Here is a 20913-nt window from a genome sequence, read left to right as displayed (position 1 = left end):
GCAGCCTGGTAGCAGAGGGGTGGGTCACAGCTTTCTGCACTGGAATGCTCAGCAAACTCAGCAGTTCACACACACACACACACACACACACACACACACACACACACACACACACACACACACACACACACACACACACACACACACACACACACACACACACACACACACAGCTTCTCAGCATCTGAATCTAGTTGACCTGTTCAAGTTGCACTTTTGCATAGAAACCTTGTGAGTAAACCTCTGAGCACTCCGGTGTTGTTTATAACTTTCCTCTAATTAAAATATTGTGTCAAATCTGGAATAAAAGTTGTGTAAATGATTAGCAGGTGTTTCCCAGGACAGTTCGGGTCAGCTACATCTGTGCATCATTTGCACAAAGGTTTGTAACAGAGGTTTTGATAGTCCTTTTTATCTTGTTCCGTTCCAGATTTATATTTTTGTTCTTTGACTAGTTTTCCATGATTCATACTTGCAAATAGTTATTTTTCTATGGGGCCTTGGTTTAACACATGGAAGATAAACATTTTGAAATGGTTTTCTTGTCACTAAATCTTTTTCTTTCTCTGTCTCGTCTCTTTCTTTGCAGAAGAGATAGACTATACCAACTTTGCCTCCAACACCATAACACGTAAGAAGAAGCCTGTGGTCGCGCTGCGCAACGACGTCAACCGCAAGCGTCCTCACATCCGCATCGGCATGCCACAGGACTTCCGACCCGTTTCCTCAATCATTGATGTGGACATCTTGCCTGAATCTCACCGCCGTGTCCGCCTGTATCGCCACGGTTCAGACAAACCTTTGGGCTTTTACATTCGAGATGGAGTCAGCGTGCGCGTGACTTCTCACGGACTGGAGAAAGTACCTGGCATCTTCATATCTCGGCTGGTGCCTGGAGGTTTGGCGGAGAGCACCGGGCTGCTGGCGGTTAATGACGAGGTGCTGGAAGTGAACGGCATTGAAGTGACGGGGAAATCCTTGGATCAGGTAACAGATATGATGATCGCCAACAGCCACAACCTGATTGTTACCGTCAAACCAGTGAATCAGCGCAACAACGTTGTCCGCAGCAGCAGGATCTCCGGCAGCTCGGGCCAGTCGTCCGATAGCAACGGCTCAACCGGTCACATGTATGTAAACATAGGGGGGATGCCACCTTCTGGGGCGCATGGTTATCAGGATGACCTGGAGAGTGACGAGGATAATGACGTCGTCATAGAGAAAAACATCAAGAGGCCATCTCAGAGGTCCAATGCTTCGCTGGCATCCAGTGCGTCCCGCACACAACACCAGAATCCGACCACCACCTCAGGCTCGGCGGCCCCTCCGAGCCCTCCCACACGACCACTATCGGTGGTCTCCACTGCTTCATTCCACTCCCAGCAGAGTCTAAATGGAGGGTCCCACCACCACCAACACAGCAGTCTTAGCTACCAGTTCCACAAAGACCTTAACCTTCAGCATAACCCACACCAGCAGTCCCTTCACAGCCATCAACCCCACGCGCAGCTTCATCATACCAGCAACCCAGCCCTCCGCCACAGCAACGGCAGCCTGCACAAAATCCTCAGCTCACTGAAAACTGACCCACGAAACAGTCTCGCACTTCCCAGAGGAGGGGTGGAGGAGGACGGCACTGTCATTACCCTATAATACTTACAAACACAGACACACAAACATCCCGACTGCTCAGAGACTAAACTGGAACAGCTAAATAATGAGCATGTGCGTGTTTTGTCAGATACTAACTGTAACTTCTGTCTGGTTTTACAAAACCTTTGATGTTAGGAAGTTGCAAACAGGAAAGAGCATTGTGTACATATTTCTTGTGTTTGTTTTTTTTAAAGTCATCTTTATCATACATGAGAAAATTTGTATGTTTTGTAATAAGCATCAGAACAAATAACTGTTTTTAGGCGAGTCCACTATCGTAGTTCTGAATGTACCTACAGCCTCGTGTCTTTACTTAGTGACCACTTTTTATTAAGACCCTTTTCATTCTTCTTACTGGGACCAACTGGGGTTTGTTTATGTGGATGTTTTAAAGAGTAAATCTATATTTCTTATATTCTGATGAATGCTGTGTAGAGTGTTTTTGTTTTTTTTAATAGGTCTTTTATGCTTTATGATCAAATCCGTGTATCTGTTTCAATAAATTATTCTGTCTCATAATTATGCAAACTATAAATGTGATGTTTGCTCCACTACTTATGCACTTAATGGCTTCTAAATTGAGACAATCATTTCTGCATTTATATAATTATCTTTTTAGCTTGTTAGAGCTTTCAAACTACAACTGGTCACTTCATTAGGCACACCTTATTGTTGTTTTAACTCCTTATTCATGGCACTGATTCACAGAGGTGCTCATTCCTCTGATATTTTGGTCAATATTGACCCGATAGCATCACATCATAGCTACAGATTTCTCGACTAATGTCATTATCCCATTCCACCACATTCTTAAGAATTGAGAGCTGATGACAATAGAGGCCATTTGAGTACAGTGAACTCACTGTCATGGTCAAGAAACCAGTTTGAGGTTTGATTTGAATTCTGACATGGTGTGTTATCCTGCAGGAAGCAGCCGTGGGTACAGTGTGGTCATAAAGGGATGGAGATGGTTGGCAACAACACTTTGGCTGTGTGTCGCTCTGCACTAAAGACCCCAGAGCATGCCAGGAAAATATACCCCACACAGCTACATCACCAGCTTGAGCATCTCTGAAAACAACATCTACACACCGTGGTTCTAACAAGTGATTTGTTACTGCAACTTAGAGCAGTGTGACCATTCTCCTCTGACCTCTGACAACAACTCATTTTCACCCAGAGAACTGCCACTCACTGGATTGTTTTATTTATTTTGGGGGGGTGTTTTCTCTGTAAACTCTAGAGATGGCTGTCTGGGGAAAATCCCAACATATCAGCAGTTTCTGAAATACTTAGACCAGCCCATCTAAGTATTTCAGCTATGCCACTTAAAAGTTACTTAAATCAACTTTCTTCTACAACCTGATGCTCTGCATGAACTTCAGCTGGTTTACTGACCACATCTACATGCAAAAATGGATATGAGTTATGTTATATACAATTTATATAGATATTTGCGCTAATGAGCAATAGTACAGGTGTACCTAATGAAGTGGCCAGTGAGTGTATTTACTTTAAAATGTATTTTTGTACTGAACAGACACAAGATGCTGTTAAGCACAGATGACTGCATGAATTGTACTAAACAAAATGGAAAAATAAGTTTTGGTTTCAAACTAAAGGCCAGAAGATTTTCATTCAACTCAAAGCTGATGGTGAAGCAAAGAGGCTGACATTCCAGTTCAGAGTAACTAAACTCTAAAAAATATTCCTTGTGTTTGTCGGTAGAACTTAACAAAAAAGAATTTTTCTGGTAAAAAAAAAAAGTAAGTTGCCTACATGTACACGTTTCAGTGAGTTGAATAATCAATGTTAGAAGTCAGTGCAACACAAAAATTAAAAAACAGCTCCTTAACTTAAATGTTTGAGTATATTGAATAAAATACTTTTGTCATCAATCAACAACAGAAAATATTAAGTTTGTGTAACATGTAAAAATGAGTTTCAACATCCTTCCTGTTTGAATTGAGACCATTCAGACAGACGAGGGCAACCCCGTAGCATATGTTCGTATCTTGCGCAACAGTTTCTGGATTCTTGTGGCTTCGTGGGAGAAGAGGTGTGTTTGCCCTCGACTGTGTTCGGTGAGTTAAGTAAGTACTGAATTCTAAATAGATGAATTACAAGTTATATTTGTACACTCTAAAATGTCATATTTTAAAAAAACTGAAATTTGATGGTTTAAATCGTAATTTAGCAGAGTAGAGCTGTTGTTGTTTTTTTTAGTTTAGCTAGCCGTTTCTTTTAGCTAGCAAACGTTCCTCACAAATAAAAGAGACATTAAAACATGTCACTTGTCAGGGTACATTTGGTTAGCTGATAGACCATGCCGACAGCAGAGCATGTTCAATTTGAACCCGTATATGTTCAAATTAACCGGTCAGTAGCTGCCTGCATTTTCATCATGGTGTCAGAGTAAATTCGTGTTTCCACAAGATGGTCTCGGGTGAGGTAACTAATTACTGATAGAGTAAAATGTGGTGAATTTATCCCTGACTAAAAGTAACTGCTCATTTGAACATATGCTTCTCATAGGAACCGAAAACACACTCCTCACTCATTGGATGACTTCAAGCCTGAGCTGATACAGAGGTGTGTCAGTCGTTTGAATGCAGGAGATGATCCTCTTGAGGAACATAATGAAAATCCATTGTGTGAAGATGTAGCAAATGAAGAGGATGAAGAAATTGGGGAATTGCCTAATTTAATTGAGAAACATTTAGCCCACCTACTACTAAAACTGGAAAGTATATATAATGTACCTCGCAGGTGTATTGATGAATTAGTTGTTACAGTTACAGTTATAGTTCATGTCATTCTCTGATTCAGGTCCTATTCATCAAAAGCACAATTGTGCTGTTGATGAAATTTAGGTTACATTTACTTTTAGTCACTTCATCCTATTGCTAGCAAAGTGGGCAGTTAAAGCAGGCCAGTGTGTAACAGTTTAAATTGAAGTTACAAAGATTACATCTTTATTTCTTTTAAAAACATATTTAAAATCAATATTTGGCACAATGCAAGTCACATAAATGTAATAGTTTTGACTTTTCACCTAATAAACTGTAAGTTTAAGTTTTGTTTTGCTTTTTTTATTCTCCAGAGTTCGGTGGAAATGAAGAGAGAGGTCGCAATCCGTTGCCTGAAGGTGTATCTGAAAGAGAAGGAAGAGGATCTCTTCAGAGAACAGCTGGTAGGTGAATCTCGCATTCTTTTGTGTTTTATTTTTAAATGGCACATAAAATGCTGACATGTTTCCATTTAAACTACCTACTTGCCAGGATGGTGAACAACAGTTCCCAGAAGAAATGGTAAAGATTGTAGTCACCAGACGTGCAGCAGTGTCTCTCAAAGCTGTCGCTAAAATTGTGATTGAAGGAACAGCAGTCCTGGAAGACCTTGATGTGCCCAGAGTGTGTGCCTTAATGATGGGGCTTATATACACTCTCAATCTGAGCTACCCAAAACAAGTAAAGAACACTAGAGGTATTTCTGGAACTTGATGGGCTTAAACCAGTCCACGGGTAATGTCTGTTAAGTGCAAACTTCTGTCATGAAACGAATGTGAATTGGACTGTAGTATTCCGATGTGCCTCTTACGTTTTTGTATGCAGTCCTAGATGAGTGTAGTTTTGAGAAAAGTTTGTAATCAGAGATGGGCAGTAACGCGTTACTTGTAACGCGTTACTGTAATCTGATTACTTTTTTCAAGTAACGAGTAAAGTAAGGGATTACTATTGCAAAATCGGTAATTAGATTACCGTTACTTTCCCGTAGGAACGCTGCGTGATTTTTTTTTGCGAGAATGTCTCATGACAGTGACGTAAGCAAGTGCGACGTTGGTGACAGCAGCTGTGTGCAGATCAACAATGGATAATATATCGAGTGCGGGAGAGAGTATGAGCGTGCAGCGTTTAAAGTGTGGAAGTACTGACCTTACTTTGAGTTTGATTCCATAAAAAGTGACAAAAACATTAGCGTCCATCGTGCGTGGGAAGAAAACTTCTTTTTACAGCGAAAAAAATCCCTAAACTTCCAAGCAAGCACCGAGTAGCTACGACGTGATGGGAAACTCACAGAGACACTCGCGCAGATTCTTCAACTGACCGCAGCACACCTACACCAGGGTAACCCTCCGCCTACCCTGCTCCTGCTTTACAGGTGAAAATAGAGCAAAAGGACCGCTGAGTCTTTGACTTTATTTATTTTCTGCTGTGTTTTACTTGCATCTGTTTGAAAGAGTGAGTGAAAACACAAAAAATATTTTATTTTATGTGCTGGAATGTGTAGAAAATAGGTTTAAATGTTAAACTAATTTATTCAAGTCAGAGAATGTTGCATATAATTAAATGTTTTGCTTGATGCATAAAGTTAAAAGATTAAAACTGATAAAACAAGTTAAAAAAAGAGACTTTTCCATTTGATTACATTTTGTATGATGGATTATGTAGAAAAAGTAGAATTGGGCTGAAAGATCTATCACTTTATCACCTCTTCAGGTTGTAAATCGTGTTTTTAAAAAGTAACTAAGTAACTAAGTAACTAAGTAATTAATTACTTTTGAAAATAAGTAATCAGTAAAGTAACGGGATTACTTTTTGGGGGGAGTAATCAGTAATTAGTTACTGATTACTTTTTTCAAGTAACTTGACCAACACTGTTTGTAATACATATAATCTTAGCTTTGGATTGTTCTGTTGTTGAACATTAAAATCTTTTGTCATTTCCTTGATTCTGCGACAAGTTGAACAAGTTGATACCAATTTAAGTTAATGTTAATGTACATGAAGTACTTTTTTTAGTCCTTTATAATTAAAGGGCTGCTGTAATGTTTCATTTATGTTGTATTGACACAGAAGTGTATTACTTTGAAAATGTTTTGTAATAAAATAATCAATTGGAATAAGTGAAATGGCTTTGTGTGATTTTAGAAAAGCTACTATAGAAACCTAAACTAATTGACATGGATAATTGTGAGTAGGATATATGTAAAAAAGTTCGTTGGTGTAACTCAACTAATGTAATTTCTCAACTTAATTTTACCAGAAATTTTAAATTAATATTAGGTTGAATAAACTTAATTATGCTTGTGGAGGTCAAGGTAAATCATGTTGGTTTGTTAAACAAGTTGAGTTAGCCAAACCTAAAAATTACTTGCTGAATTTACTTAATAATATGCAAAATTTGTAACTTAAAAAGCTGAGTGGAAATTGTTACCTTACTTTTTTAAGTTGAGGCAACAAAATATTTTTTAGAGTGTAGGAACTCATAACCACACAGTGTGGCATAAGTGGTGTGAATTTCTGGAGCACCATTTCTGAAGCTTAAGTAAAAGTAATCTTGACTCGTGTAAAACCACAAAGACTTGTGGCTATTTAAAGGTGATGAGTCTGTAGTGATGTCATCTGCACCTCATTCAAGTCATTAAAAGCTACAGTGAAAGCCACAAATCCTAGGCTTTTAGAAAGCAGTAGTCAGGCTGAAGGAGAAGATAAGAAATTAAGGTCTTGTTTCACAAAATAATTCACTTTAGACATCACAAAGTCAAGATGTAGACTATCTGAAGGTTGAATTCCTTGAGTCGGGTACAGCTTTATCATCATTTTGCTTTTGGCTACAGCCTCTGCTTCCAACCTAGATATGCAACTGGAATGCATGTCAGAGGCCCTCCGGCAGCAAACATCTTTCACTTCTCTGCTAATGAATATTTTCCTCCTGTGTTTGTTCAGGGTGCCACACTGCTCATACATCTAATAGATCCTTCACACCCAACTAGTCAGCACTGTCAGTCAGCAGACTGTGGGTTTAGCCGGAGACCTGAAATCCTAACTGTCACGCAATCAGTCTTCACTATCTGTGTCCTTTTATCAGAGTCAGCCGAGGAAGGGCAGTTACAGTTAGAAACAGTTATGTTATGTTCCCCACATGTGATACAGATGTTCAGCTGATAGAATATAGGATTCAAGCGCACACCGATTAAAGCCGACAAACTCAAAATAAACAGACGTGGCCGCCTTAATGCTTTCTTGGACATGAACACGTCCAACTGAAGATCTGAGGTTCAGAGGGAATTATTGGAAACGTCTGCACAAGCCTGACGGATTTGACAGGTAATCCTTTTCATTGGATACTTTGTATGCTAAAACGTGTTAAACCCCTTTGATCATAGGCAGGTTTTTTTTTTCTGCATACAAAACATGTTGACCTGCGTCAGACATCTGAACTCCCCCAAGTCCCCATGCCGTATTTCACTCTGCCACATGCTGGTCGACACTGGAATAACACGTACTGAAATGTTAAAAGTTACTGTTGTATTTTATCAGACCAGACAATCTTTTTTTTTTTTTCTATTGCAAGAGTCCTTAATGCTTGTTGGAAAAAAAAACCTACAGCACTTTCCACAACATAAATATTTAATCTTTTCCCAAAAGTAAACTACACTTGCCTCTTTTCAATGCTCTCGGTGTCAAATCATACAAGTTCATCCATGTAGAAATCGATTTTAGAAATTATTTGCTAACAGGGGTGCCACATCTGATTATGCTTATGCTTCTCACTGGCTACCCAACTGCCACCGATGCCCCTCCCAAAAATGGTGGCACATACAGGAGGTCGGTGGTCCGATCCCCAGCTCCTGCATCCGTATGTTAAAGTGTCCTTGGGAAAGATAAATACATACATACCATATGAGTTTGCATGTGTATGAAAGAGTTAAAGATGTGTCTGTGGATGTGCAGCTTCCAGTGTATGTTTATGTAGAGGGGAGAAGACTTGGATGGTAAGACAAAATTATAAGTTCTCACAGTGGATTAGTAGATAGTTGTGATCACTGCTGTGAAATTCAACTTAGGGTTCAGTATTGTGTGATTAATCTTACTAACTTGATAGCGGAGCACCACAGTGGTGCATCAGCACACAGGTTTAAACCTGTCCAAAGACCCCGTCAGGTTAATTGGGGATTCTAATTGGCTGTTGGTGTGATGATAAATGGTTATCTGCCTTTCTGTGTTAGCCTGTACCCAGCTTTTCACCCAATTTTAATGTTATGTCCAGTTTAGGCAGTTTAGATTAGGCTACCCAAACCAACTTGGCGACCTACAGAAAATACTCTAAGAGTAAAAGTATGAATTTTGCACTCTACCAGAAAAAGGTGAAAAAGCTTAATGCCCTCATCTCAAATCTGGCAGCAGGACAATGATCCAAAACACACCAGCAAGCCCCCCTCTGAATGGCTTACAAAGAAAACCAAAAAAACAAAACAAAATTAAGCTTTTGGAGTGGCCAAATCAAAGTGTGGACTTAAATCAGATTTTGATGCTATGGTATGACCTTAAACAGGACATTCATGCCTGAAAACCCTCCAGTGAGGCTGAAATAAACAAATTCTGCAAATAAGAGTGGGCCAAAATACTTTCACAGAGATGTGTAAGACTTGCTGCCACTTAGCACTAAGGCTTGATTGCAGTTCTTGCTGCCAAGAATAGCACAACCAGTTATTAGGTTTAGGGGAGATTCCTTTTTCACACAGGGTCAGGTAGCTTTTTTTCCTTAATAAATGTAATCATAATTTTAAAACTCCCTTATTTTATTCACTTTGGATATCTTTTTCTAATATTAACATTTATTTGATAATCTGAAATGTTTAAGGGTGACAAATATGCAATAACAAAAAACCCAACAACAACAACTAAGAAATCCAGTGTTGGGTAAGTTACTTTAAAATAGTAACTTAGTTACATTACTAGTTAATTCTCTCAAAAGTAACTCAGTTACTTCAAGTTACTCGTTACTTTCAAAGTAACTAGTTACTAGGGAAAGTAACTTTGGTTTTACTCAGAATTCTCTTGTTAATGTGTTGCTTCCATAACTTTGCCAGTCTTCTAGCTTGCTTACTTGCCACAAGTGCACTGTGCCACCTACCAATAGAAAGGAAAAGATAATGTGCATATTTCCATGAGAGAAATCCCACGCCTGGACCGTCATTGACTGCTGCCATGATTCTAGCCTACGTCACAGCGTCATGCGCGCCTTTTACATCCAACACATAAACTGGAGTCGTGGTGCTTTCGATTGTACTCAGAACTCGGAAATTCTGCTTTCTGAATAGGAAGATGTAGGCAACACCAGACTGCAGATTAGCTGCATACAGGGCTGGACTGGGACAGAAAATTGGCCCGGGCATTTTGACTAGAGACCGGCCCACCATTATAGGAAAAATCATAAAGCCTTTGAATGAAAATAAACACTGTTGTGACAGTGATGTTCACTGTTTTGATGGTATATATGCATCAATCTATCAATCGTTTGTTGTAAGATTCAGATAATTATTTTTTAAAAGCTAGACATTTTAAATGAGAATAAGAAAGAAAAGTATTTCTTTTTGCCCCCCTTTCCCTGTTAATGCCCTACATGCCCCCCTGGCAACACTTTGCTAGATCTGCACCTGCACAGTTACCAGCTGTCAGCTACCTAAAAAAGGATCCTGGTGTTATTTGTCTCTCAGAAACAGTTCATAACTTCCCTTCAACTCATTCATGTCACCTAAAAGGTAAACCTGTTTCTCCATCACCTGTTCAGCTCTGATGATTCAGTAAGGACATCTCCTGGTTTCATCTTCATGTTTCCCTCTCACCAGATAACCAAACCATATCATGACCAGCAGCTTTACAGCTGTGGCTCCAGCAAACATCAGCTGATACTAGAAATTAATATTAAATAAATTCTAACAATAGCTGATCAAGCTTAAACGTGCTGCTGTTGTTTACCGCGACATCCGCTGGTTTCCTCTTTCGGCAAAGTGAGCGATAAACAAACAAGAGAGCCGATCAGCTGATCATTGATCAGTTTTCATGATTGAAGCAGAAACGGGAGAGGGAGGGGGAGAGGATGAGAGAAGAAGAGGCAGCTGTGCAGCAAAGACACAGAATAACTCCAGCTTTGTGCCTTTTTCATTGTAGCTGAATTACGGGACAAACTGTTCCTTTTCACCTCAATAAGAAACGCGTAATATTTTCTCTGAATACCAGGCGGGACGGTTGGCAACTCTAATAACTTATGAACAAAATAAAGTTCAACATCAGTAACATCATAGCACCACCCAGCTGTATAGAAACTCCGTCATGCTAGCTAGCACGCAGTACGGAAAAAGTCAGAATAACGAAAATAAACTCCACCTAAACTTGGTTTATATCTGACCCAGAGAGACTGCAGGTCATAACTTCTTACCTGAGGTTCAGTTCACACTTGGACCGGCGGCCGCCTCGGGTCTCTTTTCCTTCTGCGTCCCTTTTCCTTCATCCACCTGCTGGCCTCCACCACTTGCTAATGTTACTGAATCTGTGGAAGCTCCGCGATAGCACCACACGAAGTAACGAGTAACGACCCTATCTAAATCCCAGTAACGAGTAACGCGTTCCTGATTTTGGCATAATAACTAGTTACCGTGCTCGTTACCACAATAATAACGTAGTTACTGTAACGCGTTACTTAATAACGCGTTAGTCCCAACACTGAAGAAATCAGGAAAGGGGCAAATACTTTTTCATTGCACTATAACAAATCTCATTGCAGTTATCTCTTTTTACTTGAAGTGTTCAAGTTGTAAGTTTGCCTTATAGTTAAAAGAACTAAAATTTAAGAGTAAAACCTCTAAAATTGATCCAGTGGTTGGAATTCTGTTGTAAAACTGCCGTGTCCTAAGATGAAAATGATGGGAAATAAACTGAAAAACTTTGACATTTTTAAAACTCAAGTGGCTAATGGAATTTATTCATTTTGATGCATGAATCCAAAGGGGCAGACATGCAAATAAATGGCGCTTGTATCCAGCATTGAGAATGTATTCCATTATATTCTATTTATTTATACTGTACTTTTCTTTATTTACATTTTCCGTTTTCTGCTGCACTAAAAACACCTTTGTCCCTTACGAGCTTCCGTCCATTGTGCGACACACGTGATCTAGTCATTTGACAAGGCAAAACACGGCAGTAGATCAGAAAGACAAGCGACATGGACCATCAACGGGTTGACAGGGTGGGCCTGCTGTCTCCCCTGGAGGAGTCCAGCGCTGAGATCAGCACAGACAGCGGAATCGTCTCTCAGAGTGCGAGCAGTTTGTCGATGGTGAGCGAAATCCTCAGCAGCGGGACGGTGTCGCAGAGCCCCAGCTTTGGAGCAGCGGCGGGGGCAGGAGTAGCAGGAGCAGCTAACGTTATTTCTCAAAGCCCGAGCCTCGATGAAGCTGCAGAGCCCGGGACAACCGACAAGCACGACCCAGAGCAGGACGACGAGGTGCTGAGGCACACCGCGCTCAGCTACTCCTCCTACATCAGGGCGACAGCAGGAGACGAGGTGCGTGCTGTTATATCAGCAGCTAAGCTATGTTTAGCTCTTTGTTTATGATTTGACTGTCAGTACCGCAGCAGCCCTACACAGTCTTCCTGTAAACGAAGTGTTCCACTTTCATTATGAGTACCAAATAAATTGGTTTACATCGTCTCCATTAAGGACTATATGTCTTATTCTACCTAGCATTTTCTTATACAACAAGAACGTTACGGTACAAGAAAGTTTCACGTTGCTTTTGTCAGTAACTAGGACGGTGTTGGCAATGACAGTTGCTAGGCGACACGAAAGTAGTGATAGGATTGGCTTTCCTCTTACATCAGCTGGCCTGTAAAGATGTATTGCAGAGGTTTATGTCGGAAGTCCCAAATTAGGCCAACTAATTTCAAAAACAGGTACAAAGTAGAAAGAATTGTGTTTTAAATGCTCTACGAGTGCAGTGACGTAGTGCGGTCCACCAGCACCACATACTAAGACTGTGGCCCACATTTTACTGGGTTTAATGAGTCTCACAAGAAATATGCAGCCCCAAAAAGACATGTACCTGCACGGACTCTACTCAAACCAAAAAATTATAGGCTGTCAGAACAGCAGCTGGAGTAACAATTTAGCCCCTGATGAACTTTGATAGAAAAAGGGGAAACACCAGTATAAGTAGACCTTCGCAAACATTGAAGCTTACTTTTTAAATTGCATTAACGTCGAATCTGGCCTTCACATGACTTATGCCTCACCATTAACCAACAGGAAGTATGCTCTGGGGAGAAAGGGGATGAAAGTCAATGAAATCAAGACAGAATACATGTGTGTGAATGAGAGAGAAAGTGTAAATGTGAAGCTGCAAGGAGCAGAGATCGTGAAGGTGGATGAGTTTAAATATCTGGAGTCAACCATCCAAAGCGATGGACAGGGCACAAGTGAGGTGAGGAAGAGAGTATGGGGGAAGTAGATAGAGACAAGTGTCAAGAGGATAGCAGCAAAAGTAAAAGAAGATTTGCGAGGTGCTGCTATGATTTATGGTTTGTTCAGTTTGCCTCTGACCCCAAAAAAAAGACAGATGACAGAGTTGAAGATGTTCAGATTTTCACTGGGATTGAGCAGAATGGACAAGTGTTTCAGAGGGACAGCGCACGTTGAGGAATTTAGTAGTAAGGTTTGAAGGGCTAGAGTTTGAGATGGGATAGAGGATATATTGGACAAAGGATGCTGAATATGGAGGTGCCAGGCAGGAGGAAAACCACAAAGATGATTCGCTGCTGCCAGAATGATTGCTAGAGCATCTGATGGCAGGAAAAGTTTCTGAAAAGTCATATATTTACAAGCTTTTAATTCTAACTCGAAGGGCTTGAATCTGGGTGACGGTGCGATTAACTGCTGTTAAGGTCAAAACTGGGTTGTGGGATTTTTCATGTCACTTCAAAAGTCATTAGAAGAATGGCCTGAGAACTGATTCAAGCCCAAGCCATGTGACTTGAGTCTTAAGTGGATATGCGTGATACAAGGCATGTTACAGAGAAGCTGAAGAAGGAGCACAAAGGCTGCTGTGTTTTGGCCATGCAATCTAAACGTATTGAAGCTTGTGTGTGGGCAACATAACTATGACATATTTCACACACTCTGGGACCCTTACTTTAAAATCATTGTCTTATATAGATCCTGTGCTTGGAGAAAAGCTTGGAAGAGATGCTGACAAGAGTGGATGAGTTTGTTGGAATGCTGGATATGGTAAGCTCAGTCAGAATATAAAAGTGTGTCTTACATCTCATGTTTTAGATTACGCGGATAATTTGCTTCTGATATTCTGTCTTGTTTTGTCTACAGATCCGTAACGATACCTCGCAGATAGTGAATGAAAACCTACCTCAAATCCAGCAGAAGTCTGATGAAATGAGACAGATATACAGAAGAATTGATAAGCTGGAGGTAAAGCGACTGTTTCATACGGTTCATTTTGTTTTGTATAAAATATTCATTTGCCGCTTTTATAATGCACACGGATTCCTCAGAGAGGCATCCTGCCAAACTGCAAGCGGCATTAACAACTCTAATATGAAATGCATGATTGTGAGTTGATGTATATTGATTTTTGTGCAGTGTTTTTATTCATAATTAAATACAGAAAGTATCATCCTCACAAATGGAGACCCTGAGCCACTTGTTTGTTTTTCTATTTCCTCTATTTATTCATTCGTGTACCGAAAAGGTAGAAGTATTAGTTCCTGTTCCTCATGTAAAAGCTTACCATGCATTCAAATGTCTGGTAATCTACCAGCAAAGGGGACCTTATTTGCAAAAACTATGTTTATTTGAGTTCATACTCACGATTTCTTCAGCTGAATGTCATTAAATGTCTTCATCAGGTAACTTGTGATGAGACAAAAATAAAATTTACTTCATGATAAACAGTCATGTGAAATTTTTCAGAGGAACTTATGCAGTTCTGTGAAAAACTAGGTGCATCCCATAATTCAGCAACTTGTAGAACCACCTTTAGCAGAAATAACTTGAAGTAATAATTTTCTGTATGACTTTATCAGTTTGCAGCCATTCATTTATGCACAGCTCTCTAAGGTCCCGTCACAGCATTTCAATCGGTTTGATGTCTAGACTTTGTTTGGGCCATTGCAGCACCTTAATTCTTTTCTTTTTCAGCCTTTCTGTTGTAGATTTGCTGCTGTGCTTGGGATCATTGATCATTGTTGCATGACCCAGTTTCAGCCAAGCTTTAGCTGTCAAACAGGTGGCCTCACATTTGACTCTAGAGTACTTTCGAATATCCAACTTTGCAAACCTAAGGTGAACTTTCAGGGACGTCCACTCCTGAGAAGGTTGTGTTGACTCACACTTCGGTGTTACAGTCCAGCAAACTGCCAAACTGCTTTTACAGAGGTGCTCACACTTGCTGATGATCAGTTAATCAAGTGCATTTTATCACCTGACAGCTACTTGGGCTCATAATTCCTATTGAAGCGATAACGGTGTTCTTATGCTCATTGTTCAGCCCTTATCTCAGGTGGTGCACGCCAAGTTTAAGTTTGTAAGTTTTTCATAGAAGTGGATAGAGTGCTGTGTAAACTTCCTTTTTCACATGACTGTATATTAACTGCATAAACCTTTTTATATTAAAAAATTATCTATCACAATCTATAGTTAAAATTAAAGACACATTTGTTTTTGTTTTTCATTGCAAAATATGATTAATATTTCCTGATTTGTAATAAAGAGTCAGACTGGACTACAATTATTTGTGGAGCCAAGGTCGGCATCTGCATGTCTGCTTCATAACGTAACAGTCCATCATTGGTGTAACAGCACAGTCATTTTTGACTGGGGACAAAGCGTAGCTGTGTCAGCTGTCTTTTCTGTCTGCCAACCACAGGTAAATTGAATATTGTAACTTTTGTAGTGAATCTTAAATATGCTGTTGTGTCTGCAGGCCTTTGTAAAGATGGTGGGAGCCAATGTCAGCGCAATGGAGGAGCAGGTCACACAGGCAGAGGGAGAGCTAGGAACACTACCGGGTGCTTTCAAGAAGATCCTCCGCACAATGACTGTCCCAGGCTTCTTAAACGTAAGAGCCAATTTCTGCACTTGTGAATTATAAATTTTCTCCACTATCCACTGAGTTTGGTGTTTGCAGGATTAAACAAAAACTTATTATTTAGAAGGTTCCCAAACTAGTTCAGCTGTGGGCTGCCCACTCTTACTGTAGCAATGTACTGTAATAATCGGTTGCAGTCCAGAGCTTTTGCTGCTACTTGTAACAACCAGCACTTTTCACAATGTTTAAATTAATATCATACTTTATTTGGTTGTACTTTTCCACTGGAATGAAGCAAAGGGAGTGAGGTTTGTCTTCATAGCTTTTCTGTTACAAAGAAGAAGGAGAAGTCGAAAAATGCTTATGGATTAAAAAAAAAAATCTCCCAAAAGACCCATAGCTGTGCATCAAATGCATCTATCCCGAGATGCATTTGATGCATTTAGCCAGGATCCCAAATGCTGCTGATGGCTAAAACCACATGCCCTGCCCACTTTCTCCACATTGGGTCTAAATGGGATAGAATGAAATAGATTTGGGGAAATATTAGGTGCTCTCCTTTTAGACAGTGAAATATCTGCTGAGCCATTTATTGCCTCTGAAAAAGAAAAAAATTGACTGCCTCCACCACGATCATGGAGGAAACTGGCGATCTGCCGTTAGTGACCTCAGTTGCATCCACACAGAATTTGATTTGCTCAACGTTTGTTGTTTGTCCAGAGATTGGGATCAAGGCCACCCAGGTCATTTGTAGTCACTATCCAGACTTCATTGAGATCATTATGAGTAAAGGTTCAGATTTCATAAAAACAAAAACACCCACAGTGTTTTTATTTATATGTCTGATTAAGATTGATGGTGTTCAAGAACAGCATCATGCCTGCGGAGTCAGTGTTCTTTTTAAGGTTTCCCCCAGCAGTTGTAACCACACTTCATTTATTAGGTTTTTAACTTTTGTCTCTTTGCTTTCAGAAACCAGCCAGTCCAAGACGACCAGCACCACATCAGCGTCAAGAAGTCCCCAGCGTGTTTCGGACAGATGATTATTTCACGTCACAGCCGGAACAGTGACGCGCTTGAACGTTCAAAACATAACTCGGTTCTAACCTCAGAGGCCTGTTGGGCCAAACTGCACAGATGACTTTTACTGCCACCTATTGCAAGGAGGATCTATTGGTGCAGTGGCTTCAACAAAGCAATAGCAGCCTTTCTGAACAAGTCACTGGAAGTCAAGTGGGTGCAGACAATCTGTGCTCCTGAAAGTCCTTTCCCTGGCAGCAACAAACACTGAACTGTAGCAAAATTATTTTTAAAGTGCCTGAATGGGTCTTTGGTTTTGTTTTCACTAATGGTGAAGAAAATGTAAGATGTTAAATTTGTGGCAAGTCAGGAGGACAAAGTCGTCCCACTCGCCTGTAGAGCACTGTATAGAAGGTACAATAAGATCTTCAAATAATACACAGAGAAATAACCCAGCTTTGTTTTTATGACTTACATTCCTGTTGATAGTGTTTGTAAAGACCTGCACGCTGTTATGAACTGAGCTGTATTTCTTTGTCTCTTCTACACCCCCACCCGCCGAGCAATACTGATCTTATCCTGTTAAGCATTTAACGTCTTCCATTTCAAAGTATTCACTTTATTTCGAGCCTTATCTTACTGCCTCTCTCTGACACGAGGCTACGTCTTTGATTGCACCTTTTAGGAAAAAAAGCACATTATAGATTAGTTGTCACTTGCTGATTATGTTTTGTGCCAGTGATGAAGCTGCAGTCTAAATAGGAAGAAGAGGAACTTTGGACCTCATCATGGAGAGGGGAGCAACAGTACCTAACAGATTAATGCAGTGCGGCCCCTTTCTTGCAAAGTTTAGCCAATAATGGTCACAGCTTCAGCTCTGGTTCTTTGATTACTTGCCAAATTAGATATTAAAAATGTTTAATTTTACATGTATGTATTTGGTTTACGATTTTGAGATAATCATTAAAAAATATTTGAGACAAGCTCGTTTCTGTTTCATGTATGCGATCCTGAGTTTTAGTGTTTTAGAGGGTGGGACTCGGTGAGCAGGAAAAGCTCCTGACGGAGAACTGCGAGGCTCTCTCATTGGGCGGCTTGTGCTGACGTCACGCGTTAGTCACAAGTCGGAGGAAGCGGGAACTCCGGTCGCCTCGTTTTGACTCGTTTCCCCACGCCGAAACGTCTGCTGCTGGAGAAAAAAAAAAGCAAGCAAAAATAGCGGACAAGGTAAAGTACTTTTTGAGTCAAGTGTCTAATGAAGATGACGGGTTACTGAGGATTTGTTGACACGAGTTTAATGAGGTTAATGTGGAGACAAAGGTTTTAAAAACAGTTCTCGGTAAAGGCAGCAGAGGCTAGCCAAAACTTTGAGACCGCAGCTTGGGTTTCTGGTTAACAAACGGCAGGATTGCGACAGCTCCGATTTATATTCTGCTTAATTCCGACTGCGTTAACTAATCTCAACTAGTCTGAAAATACCTGGACAGCAACTTGGTTAACTCCCAATAGACTTGAATCTGCTTCTCTTGCTATAGTCGCTGCAGCTGGTTGAAACTTTAGCACGAAGAAACCACACCACTTAAAGAAGCAGGCCTCATTTTCCCCCCAGCTGTGCAGTCACATCTGTATCCTTCAGCACGAGAGGCAACCCATTGTTTTTTCATTTAAAATATGAGTGGGGCTCTTTTCTTTTTTCTTTTTTGTAAAAGCATGCCTCTTTTAAGCTGTCCTTCTGATGTACTCATCTGTAATCCTGCTCACTCCCACTGAAAATCTTAACATCTTCCGACTCCTGTCTTTCTGTCAGCAGGTCTCACTATCATCTTGTAAACCTTCCCTTTCACTTTTTCTTCTATGTTTATGTCACAAGTCACCCCTGACACTCATCTACATCCTGCCTGCAGTCCTTCGCAGTGGTTGAAAATAAAGTTTATTTAAGATGATAATATTTTCTTTTTTTTTTTTAAATCTCCAAAGTCGGGAAGTTGCTTTGTTACAGCAGCTTAAACTTAGGTTAAACACAACACACGTAACAAAATGGTATAAGAAATTGTGTGTAAATCAATAAAATATGAGTCCTATTCTGGAAATGTTGGGACACTGTGTAAAATGTGAACACAAACAAAATGCAAACAGTGATTTCCAAACCGCATAAGGCTGTATTTTATTCACAATTGCAATTTTATGTACCCTTTTCTTAACAATGGCACTTTTTTTCTGAGTTTAAACATTAAATATGTTTTATTGTGTTCCTTTTATGTATAAGTTTTTTGCGATTGAGGTTGTAAAATACAGTGACAAACATCTGAAGTAATCCTGTCTGTAATAATATAAATACATTAAATGCAGGGTTAAATTAGACAGTACCTTTATTGGCAATTTCAAAAGGCTGTCCATTAAGATAGTCATTTAACTGGCCCTTCATTTTTACATACATATTTTGTTTAAGGCACATTAGACACCAGAAAAGTCTTATTTAAGTGTAAATAATAAACACAAGTTTCTTCTCATTTCTTGACTTATTTTACTTAGCTTGTCTTCTTTTACAGATCCAAAGCTGCAAACATGGCCTGTGAGAAAGAAATTTGGCAAAAGATTGGAGAGGGCTTTGTCCAGGAGTATTACAACCAGTTTGACAATACCAATAGGATGGGACTGGGTAACCTTTATGTAAGCTTTCCAGATGTCTATTCAGTTCCATCACGCTGGATGTTAAAAATATTTTGAGCCTATAGTTATGAAAGAAAAAATGTTTCTGCAGTCTCCTGATGCCTGTCTGACGTGGGAAGGATCACCTTTTCAGGGGAGAGAAGCTATAACTGGCAAACTAGTAGTAAGTATCTTGTTTTAGCAGGTTGTTGGTCCGGCATGCACAAAGAAACTCCATAAATGCTGCTTCTAATCCAGGTTATGTTGTGTCTGTGAATTTATTAATAATATTTTTACGCCTCTCCTTTCATCAGCACATCAGTCTAAACAATAATATTGTTCACAATTCACAGAACTTGCCTTTCAAGCGCATTAAGCACATCATCACAGAACAGGACTTCCAGCCCACAGTAGACAGCTGTATCCTCATCATGGTGTTTGGACAGCTACAGGTATTCTATGATTCTTCACATTTTATTTTATGTTTTTTATTCATCTGGCTGAAGGACTGATGAGCTTACACCATGTCAAGGCATCTGCAGTAAAATCACTTCTCCGACTACAGTTTTGGTCAGAATTTATTCAAATGTACACAAAATGTTCTCACTAATGGGTCTTTTTACCCAATTTGTGCTCAGTCAGAAATGATGAGGAGGAACAAATATCAGTGGCATTGTGTATATCATGTGACCTTGTTCACCCCAAAAAACAAACAAAAAAAATAACATTTACATTTTATTCTAAAATCATCATTCAGACCTGCAGGTGTCATTGTTTTGAGTGTTGGGATCCAATACTACTCTCTCTGAGAAAGCAGCTTTTGTAGATTGCCCCCTTGTGGTTGGAAGAGTTACATTTTTAAATCCAGTGAAATGCAGGGTGGCAGGGAAGTTTTATGTTTATTTTCATGATAGTCTGGCTGTGGCAGGCTGCACTTTCCCAGTACAAATGACTGTTTCACTTTCTGAAGAGCATGTAGATAAATGATGTGTTGCAGTTCATTAAGTGTTTGATAGAGAACTTCTTACCAGTGTGTGTGGGTCTGCTGTTTTTACTCTGTATGTTAACTCTGAACAACATGTATGGCTTCTACATTACAATACAATGTGCTTTATTATCATTACTGCAGTGTTTTTAGAGTCCTAATGAGTTATGCTGATGTGATTTAAGTTTATATTCCTGCCAACATTACAGTTTTAGTTTTTCACGATTTTGCTGTTAATTATTTCCAACAGGTAGATGATGATCCACCGATGGCCTTCCATCAAGTGTTTATGCTGAAATCCCAAAACTGTGCGTGGGCATGCACGAATGATGTGTTTCGACTGGGGATACACAACATACCAGTGTAGTGATTTGGATTAGTAGGTTCACATTCACTTGTATCCAGTTCTGAATTCACACTGCGGTGTCATGCTGCCACTTCTAGAAAGATATTCCACATTTTTTTGGTGTTTACAATGCATGTATTAATAACATTTCTATTCAAATAAAGAATTTATTACTCTAAACTACAGTTTTGTCTTGCCTTCCTGTAACAAATAGCTTTTTTTTAGTTTAATCTCTTTACTCATAGGTGTTGCTTGATGTCTAATAGTGCAAGTGAGATGAGTAGGTAAAAATCACGGTATTAGTCATTTTCGGAAGTTTTATCGTGCTACCCGTACCACGTGTTGTTTTAAAGGTGAACTTCTTAGTATTTC

At 39.8% G+C, this 20913-nt stretch overlaps 3 protein-coding genes and 1 long non-coding RNA gene across 5 annotated transcripts in view; all 4 read left to right on the top strand.

The window, feature by feature from the left end:
- The window catches only part of pard6gb (par-6 family cell polarity regulator gamma b), a 37380-nt gene extending 35208 nt beyond the window's left edge, over positions 1–2172 (top strand). For both annotated transcript variants that reach the window (XM_076879141.1, XM_012918560.4), the window contains exon 3: positions 590–2172. In XM_076879141.1, the coding sequence (XP_076735256.1) occupies positions 590–1653 (1064 nt within the window). In that variant the 3' untranslated portion in view covers positions 1654–2172. The remainder of the gene's footprint in view (positions 1–589) is intronic.
- Positions 2173–3756: 1584 nt separating this feature from the next.
- Positions 3757–5295, top strand: LOC143414536 (uncharacterized). The gene is made up of 3 exons (XR_013095162.1): positions 3757–4245; positions 4757–4846; positions 4935–5295. It is a non-coding gene; the product is annotated as an uncharacterized LOC143414536 (long non-coding RNA).
- A 6153-nt stretch (positions 5296–11448) lies between these two features.
- On the top strand, positions 11449–17544 carry bloc1s4 (biogenesis of lysosomal organelles complex-1, subunit 4, cappuccino). Its single transcript, XM_004549189.5, has 5 exons — positions 11449–12006; positions 13654–13725; positions 13822–13923; positions 15437–15571; positions 16514–17544. The coding sequence occupies exons 1-5, from the start codon at positions 11665–11667 to the stop codon at positions 16610–16612; spliced, it is 750 nt and encodes a 249-aa protein (XP_004549246.1). The 5' UTR covers positions 11449–11664; the 3' UTR covers positions 16613–17544.
- Positions 17545–17635: 91 nt separating this feature from the next.
- LOC101479319 (nuclear transport factor 2) lies at positions 17636–20721 on the top strand. The gene is made up of 5 exons (XM_004549188.4): positions 17636–17788; positions 19111–19231; positions 19323–19394; positions 19564–19662; positions 20446–20721. Exons 2-5 carry the CDS (start codon positions 19127–19129, stop codon positions 20560–20562), a joined length of 393 nt encoding a protein of 130 aa, XP_004549245.1. The 5' UTR covers positions 17636–17788; positions 19111–19126; the 3' UTR covers positions 20563–20721.
- The last annotated feature ends 192 nt before the right edge of the window (positions 20722–20913 follow it).

This window comes from Maylandia zebra, linkage group LG22 (genome assembly GCF_041146795.1).
Source record: "Maylandia zebra isolate NMK-2024a linkage group LG22, Mzebra_GT3a, whole genome shotgun sequence".
Lineage (NCBI taxonomy): Eukaryota > Metazoa > Chordata > Actinopteri > Cichliformes > Cichlidae > Maylandia > Maylandia zebra.
This window is presented reverse-complemented; position numbering and strand designations above follow the sequence as displayed.